A 7,700-nucleotide genomic window follows, 5' to 3' on the forward strand; every position below is an offset into this window, starting at 1 on the left:
TGTAATATGTGTTTCCTTTAATAGCCACAAAATCTATAGGATACTGTAGCTAAACAGCGAAATATAGAGAATCAATATGAGATGATGCTTAACAACAAGAACCTGTTTAGTCTAATAATGAATTTTTAAATATCAGGATCATCAATCCATTCATTACCACATAGAGTACGACCTCTTCCTGACTTATTCTTCCTATTACCGGTTTTAGTGTAGACTAAATTACTACATTGTTGTCATAGTATGACAACAATGTAGTAATTGTTGTCCTGCTTCCTATTACCGGTTTTAGTGTAGACTAAATTACTACATTGTTGTCATAGTATGACAACAATGTAGTAATTTAGTCAAGAATAAGTCAGGAAGAGGTCAGGAAGTCGTTTATTTACCAAACACAAAGTAACTCACCTGCACATCTGAGACTTGGTTCAGTTTACCACATCAACATGTGAGGCAGAATCCCCACTTCCACACTGCCAGAGTAGTACAGACCTTTCTGGATCAGGAGCACATCCAAATACTTCCTTGGCCAGGATTTACTCTCAGTAAGCCTCCTACTGAACATGCCTGGGAGATGCAGCGTCAACATGTTTAAAGAAAGCCACAACCAACCAGCATTGCACAGCCGCATGCTGCACTCCTCCAGGAATGGAGGCAAACTACTCAAAAACAGATGGTCCATCTCATAACATCCAGAGCAGGCCATAACTCATGTTAAACATCTTGTATATAAGTAGATTGTCTATAAATGTGTCTATAAAATCTTTGATCTAAGAACAAAATATAAATCTCAGAATGTGTGGGCTAATTACAGCTTACAGCAACCTTTGTATCAGCCAAACATCTTGTCCTTGCCAAAACACTCTGCCATCATCATTGATAATGATTAATATGAGGCTAAATGAAGAAAAATCCAATTTTTTAAAAGTCCTGCTGTGTTTAAACCGTTTAACACTGGCAGCAGCTTTACCCTTCAACCTCCTTGCCCTCAGCAGAGTCAGAGAGGGGTACGAGAGGTGTGAAGTGAATTCTCACATGACCAAAATGTGTGAGCCTGTGTGCACAACAACAGCTCGAGAGCTTCAATCACCGGTGTTTGCATGTGGGGCTGTGTATGGGGCTTTATCAGCAGCTGATATAGCAGCACATGTGTGCCCTTGTCAATTTGAATATTCAGGACGTTGTGACAAAAATCGAAATAATCAGTGACAGAAGGTGAAAGACGAAGAAGAGGCCAGCGTCTTTTATAAACAGAGGGAAATGTGTATCCCTAATAAATGGTAAAGATAAATCAATCCAAAATTTATTGAATGTTCTGCAAGACATATTTATCTCACAATCAAAGGCAGAAGGCCTAAGCATAGTTTTCTTTCTCTCATTTGGCTCACTTTCCAATAAACCTCCAACAAACCTTAACTGCATTCAGAAGTGATGATTCTTTCATTAGGGGGCTTTCACAGCTTCAAGGTTTTTCAAGCTTGAGTTTGAATGGTTTCTTTCAAATCAGGCCAGATGACGTCTCGATTTAAAGGTGCACGCACTCAATGAAGTAGCCAAAACGCAGATTCTTGCACACTAACTGTCATGATTCGGCTGTGTGGCAGGCAGGAGAGGACCCAAACGCACACTCACGGGGACACGAGGAATAAACTCAGAGAACACAGCTTTATTGCTGGAAAGGCAGATCACAGGTAATACAAAACTAAAGTGGGAAAAACTAAATATAAAGCGCCCCAAGAAACACAGGGAGACTCACACACAGCATGAGGGAGAACGCGACACCGAACTGAGGGAGATGCAGACATAAATACACAGAGGGTTAACGAGGGAAGTGGGAACACACGGGGAACACAGCTGACACAGATAACCATAACGAGACAGGGCAGGAGTGAACACAACATGACGCATACTGACGAGAGACTGTCAAAGTAAAACAGGAAGTACACGGAGGTTCAGACAGGAGGAGAGAGAGCACGGGGAGAACACAGACATAACGGGCTGGGGAAAACATGGAATAAAACACAAGGAGAGACGAGGGCTCACAGATACACAGGGGCACACAGGAGGTAACCAAATAAGGAACATCTTAACTAAATAACCTAGGAACCAAGGCATAAATAGGGAACAAAACACACAAAAACTAAGAATACTGGGCCAACATGGCCCAGGACCATGACATCAACATGAACTGCACAGACAATCACCTGTGAAATAAAAAGCACGCTCAGTGGCTGCTCATGTTAAGTGCTGTGAGTTTCAACATCACACACTTGTTACACAGACATAAATACATACAGACTAAAGAGACTGCTTAAAAAGTCTAAAGCGTGGTTGTGCTTCAAAAATTCAAATCCAAATCAAACAGATACCTGATGTTTGAATAAAATTACTTTTTTATGCATATAAATCTGCTTAAACAGAGGTGAGGTGTTTAAAGTAAAAGGACACACAAGGACGACTCAGGCATGGGGACAAAGAGCTTTATGTTAAACCCTGTCACCTGGACTTCTCCCTCTGCTCTTTGTTGTCATGGTTACGTAACTGTCAACTTCTTAGCCTGAAGTGTAAAGTGCCACTTGTTTTGAACCAAGGAAACAAAAATGACATGACACATTCAAGCATATAAGCTTTATTAATCTATTTATAACTTAAAAAGGAGAAAAAGAAGAAGAAGACAACCTCAAAAGCATCACTGTAGGTTTCACATGAACAACATAATTAAAGAATTCAAAACATAATTATCACAAAACAAGTGAAGGGTTAACATATACTGTAATCCACACATAAATGATTAACTAGTTTGAAAGGGATCAGTTGATGTGATCTATACTCTCGTGGTCTGTAGGACCACTACTCCCACACAAACTCTAAAGTGCTGTTCTCCATCATCTTTGAGGTGAAGACGGTTTCAAATTTTCTACTGTCCTCCTCTGTGAACATGTTTTTCCAGTCTCCCACTTTACCTGCATTGCAAAAAGGAAAGACAGAGAGAAAAGTCAAAATGATCTTTTTTTTTTTTGTCCTGTTTGGTTCCTTAGCCATCAAAACTGTTGTCTGAAGGCCAACAAAGACGTGATTTTCAAATATAAATCAGAAATGTATTTTAAAAAGGGATTTGGTTATAGTTTACTGGGTAGTACTGTGTTTTATATTAAAGAGTTATCATTCAGTTGAACCTTTATGTATGACAAGACTGAATAGGACTATTGAAGACTGAATAATTACCTCGTCATTTTATGCTACTAAAAAAGGGACAATTTCAAAAATTCAAATGTCTATAATTGAGTCATTAAATATTAATTGAATAGTTTCACAGCCAGAAGACCAAAGGTGATATTTCTGTATATCTCCTTCTAGATGGCGGTATTGTGAACAGGTTGCGGTTAGGCTGGGTGAAGTTGTTATTCAGTTGAAAGGAAATTAAAAACACTTAGACCGTTTAGTGTGAACAGGAACGGTGAACTGTGCAGCTAAACCAAACAGACAGTTTTTCTCTCATTACTTATTTTCAAGATAATTATCATGAAGATGAAATGATGCAAAAAGCAAAGCTACTGAGAACATAAATTTTCCTCCATTTCCTTTTATTTTCTTGAGACCTCTAAGATTCGTCTATCATGCCCTATGACACACTGATGAGAGCTCTCAATGTGTCATAGGTTACCAAAAGTCTGTCAGTAGATTATCAGCAAGTTGCATTTTTGCAGCTACTATTTTGGTCACATTAAGACACTCTCAGACATCTAATCTGCTTACAGTTCAGCAGAACTTGCCTTTTCTCATGAAGGAGCCCTTGCTGTGGTCCATTATTTCCTGAGGGACGAGAGTGTAGTTGATCATCTTGTTTTCCTTCATGCTGCTGAAGCTGCAGTGTTTCACGCAGTTGTTGACCTCGTCCTCCACCAGGGGACACTGAAGGAACGAGCTTATTTTCTTTATGGTGCCGTGCAGATCCTGGCAGCAGGAAGAAGAGTGCAATTTAAATTTCCTCACTTCACTGACATGAGAGACCTCCTTGAAATGCTAAATAATTATGTAATGAGCCATAGGGTTCAGTTTGAAGAAGTGTACTTCCACTTTTCAGACCTGCGTCTGACTTTGTGACCAGGGAACAAAGCAAATGAATATTTTACAGGGGATAGTGTGCTTAGCTGTGATGCAATAATTTACCAGCGACATTTCTTCATAGGTGATGTGAAGCAGATTGCTATTAATCTGACTGGTCCAGCCTTTAATGTGGTCAAACCAGGAACCGAAAGAAACTGAAACAAACAAGCGTGTGAAGAAATACTGCACATCTGATCAGATTGAAACTTGTAGCTGCACAATGATACAACAAGCAAAACAGTCACCCTCACCTGTTTCATCCAGGAATCGGTCCAAAAAATCTGGAAATGAATGAGGCTCAGGGAGGAAGTTGGCCATTTTGTGGAAGTGGTAAAAGGACACGACCACATCTTTAGGATTTCTGCTCACATAGATGACCTGTGACATGACATGTGTTGTTAAGTTTACTCACAGTTATGTCCATAAATATTTAGTTGATCCTTTTTGTGGTAATCTTTCCCTCTGTGCACAACCACAGAGGATTTTAAATCAGACTATGTGCTTTTACTCCAGGAGTTTCACAAAAGTTTTGCAATAACTGTAGAAATTTCAGAGACCTTTAAACATAGTCCCCCATTTTCAGAGATTTTAATTTAACTGGACAACTGACCCACAGTGTCATAGCTGGGTGTGGTCTCTTTACTTAATAAGAAATTATGCTTTGTCCTTTACGCTCAAGAAATCATCCCTAGACTTCTATCAGCAGTCAAGATTGTTAAGTAGAATTAGACGCTTTCCCACAATGGAAACAAAAACAGAAAACACAAATATTTATCAGTTAAATTCATGGCACCTAAAAGTCTGTCAAGTCTGGATGACAGTGCTTTCTCAGAAAAAGCTGTCAATCTTGAAATGTTTCTCTGTGATTTGTGTTTTTGCTTTAAAAGAAAAAATACACAATTACTGAGATACAGCTTAATAATGAGATTTACAGCAGAAAAATCAACTAGTTGTGTTATCTGACAGACAAAGTGTAAATAATACCATAACTAGTAAAAACAACAACAACAACAAATAAAAGTCAAAACTCAGCTTACTGTGTACATCAGTATAGGGTATCTGTCAAATCAGTATATAAACCAGCCAAACCAGTGGAGTTAAGTTAAGCTTCCACACTACAGTCAACTGGACACTCTGCCTGATCAGATAAAGAAGTGTTGTTTGTTGTTCGGATCTACCACAAAATAATTAATAATGTCCTGTAGGAATTATTTTTAAATGAATGCATGACATTACAAATTGGACATTATTTGGCTTGATAAATGTATTAACTTGTCTCACTGTGTTAAAAATACACATGCACATTTTAAAGATCTGATGCCGGCACGTTATGCTTTCAGTATTAGGTCTTAAATAGTCAGTAGAGTCAGTAGTTTTATAAATCCCCTTATTAGACTAGTTTGGTGCGGCAAACTGCTAACGTCAGCCAGGCTGCAGAGAGCAGGCATGGGCTCAGTGGGTAACAGCCTCCAACATTGGCGAATGTTTAGAATAAATCTATCAATTAAATGTGCACTTTAATGACCTTGGTTTTGGAGTGCTGGAGGGCAGGGCCCAGCAGGTGATGAGGCAAGTGTGTAGTGATGACTCGAGCTGTAGTAGGTAAGGCCTCCAGCAGAGCAGAGCTATAATAGTGCTCCAACCAAGGAGCTCTTTTCCAGTTTTCAACAGTCTGGGACAACCCTGGGTTCCCTCTGGTGCGTATGAGAGTCACAACTTCCTGTAGCCATGTGGTACCTGTTAAGAGGAATGAGTGAGAGGCATTGATGAGCCCACATTGATGAAATTCAGTCATATAAACCATAGAAAGTCACTCAAACTCAGCGAAATGCTTAAAATGAAAAGTAAGAAGTTATTATGTAAATTGCTAAACTCACCACAATCTATGTCACCATGTTTTCACTGAGTTGCTTAACATGCTCATCTGGTTAGACTGGAGTGTGTGTGTGTGTGTGTGTGTGTGTGTGTGTGTGTGTGTGTGTGTGTGTGTGTGTGTGTGTGTGTGTGTATCTTTGGAAGTTTGTTCTCTCTTACCTGACTTTGGATAAGACACTATGAGAATATCCGTATCCAGAAATGGAAAGCTGACAGCATATTTCAAGGAATCCTGAGTGTGCAGGTGTCCAGGAAACGAAATGCCATGAAACATCTCTGTGACATCTAACCTGGCCATATCCACCTTCAACAAACTATTTACTGCTTTTGATATCCTTTCAGCTGCCTCTGCTCTAATCTCCTTTTTGTGATCTGCTCTGTAGCTCTGTCTGTCTGTAGCTCCGCCTGCCTCTCTGCCTCTATGCTCTCCTGTTGTGTGTCTTTCTTGTTGAGAACACACAGACAATGACCACACAGACTGAAGCAGAAAGAGGAAACGCTAATTAACGTGTCACACAGACAGTGGGGGTTACTTGCAGTAATTTCCAAATATCGTATGCAGGTATTCACACTGAAAGAGGAAATAACAGCTAAGTCAGCAACGTGGGAAAATCTGTACATGTTAAAAAACAGAGACTGACGGGACAAAAGAAGAAAAGTAGTACAAGTGGTACATTTTCTCAATGACTGCTTTCAAAATGTACAATGGGTTTCTTTTATAGCTTTAAATGTATGAACTACTTGGACACAAAAGACTATATAGTATTACTCACCACTGAAAAACACTCCATAAGCTGCTATCAATGGCCTCCAGTCTTTCAGTCTCTCTCTCTCTCTGTCCCTCTCTGTTCCTCTCTCTCTCTCTCTCTCTCTCTCCCTCTTTGTGCTGACAATCAAGCCAAACACCAACATCATAAAATATACAGTTGAAACTAGATATTAAGTTAACAAATAAAAAACATATTTGTTAACTTTAAGAGTAAAGAGAGAAACTATCTGTATTTCTTAATTGTAAATATCACCAAATTGTATTCCAAATGGAGCCACACACATTCTTTTCCTGGTGTTTTGGTTGACATCTCTTGATTTTCCCATGTCACAGAAACAGGCTCTGTGTTTTGCCTTATATCCACAGGTGTGCCACCAATTTACTCACATGGACTCTACTAACCTATCAGAAGCTTCTTAAAAATAAACTTAGTGTATATGTACTCCTAAATCTGATGAAAGTGATAAAAAATAGACAGCTCTGTCTCTCTTTATTCTGACATTTAACGAATTCAAAAGATATTTCAATATTTATTTATCCAAAACAAAACAAGTTTACTCTAAATTGATGTTGTACAGTAAAACAATGTTCTTGTGTTTTCCATAAAGTGTATGTAAATATCTGGTTTAAACTGTGAATATACTGCTGTGTGTTGAAATTCCTCTTGTTTTGCATAGAAATATACTGAACAACATACAAAGCATAATATATAAAATAACATCTACCAGAGTTTTTTCTTTGAAAGAAGCTCCTTATGTCCATTCTTGTATATCACTGCATTACTGAAACCGATTTATTTAGCCGTGGACGGAAACAACTGAAAATATGAAATAAACACACGTAAGCTAAGACTCTCTAAAGAAACCGCATTGTTGTTGTTCAGCTTTTCATTTCGCCATTTGTTGATTCACTTGAAGAGCAAGTAACGTAATATGGGTCAAGTGATCAGTTT

The 7,700-nt window shown here is 38.7% G+C and overlaps 1 protein-coding gene across 1 annotated transcript; it reads right to left on the reverse strand.

Annotated features, from left to right (window-relative positions):
• Positions 1-2,624: 2,624 nt before the first annotated feature.
• Positions 2,625-6,820, reverse strand: sult5a1 (sulfotransferase family 5A, member 1). Its single transcript, XM_085411391.1, has 7 exons — positions 6,753-6,820; positions 6,139-6,550; positions 5,630-5,841; positions 4,356-4,482; positions 4,168-4,259; positions 3,771-3,951; positions 2,625-2,960 (listed from the first exon to the last, which is right to left on the reverse strand). Exons 2-7 carry the CDS (start codon positions 6,275-6,277, stop codon positions 2,848-2,850), a joined length of 864 nt encoding a protein of 287 aa, XP_085267517.1. The 5' UTR covers positions 6,278-6,550; positions 6,753-6,820; the 3' UTR covers positions 2,625-2,847.
• Positions 6,821-7,700: the final 880 nt, after the last annotated feature.

This window comes from Rhamphochromis longiceps, linkage group LG1, assembly GCF_057381845.1.
Source record: "Rhamphochromis longiceps isolate RC_006_pf linkage group LG1, R_longiceps_female_GT1.1, whole genome shotgun sequence".
NCBI classification, from domain to species: Eukaryota; Metazoa; Chordata; class Actinopteri; order Cichliformes; family Cichlidae; genus Rhamphochromis; species Rhamphochromis longiceps.

What these genes read in the sequence shown, in the direction of transcription:
- sult5a1 (XM_085411391.1), bottom strand. Translation starts at nt 6,277, where the DNA reads ATGGCCAGGTTAGATGTCACAGAGATGTTTCATGGCATTTCGTTTCCT. An exon ending in AGTGTCTTATCCAAAGTCAG is followed by an intron (nt 5,842 to 6,138) that starts GTAAGAGAGAAC and finishes TCCTCTTAACAG; the next exon opens with GTACCACATGGCTACAGGAA. An exon ending in CCTATGAAGAAATGTCGCTG is followed by an intron (nt 3,952 to 4,167) that starts GTAAATTATTGC and finishes TCCTGCTGCCAG; the next exon opens with GATCTGCACGGCACCATAAA.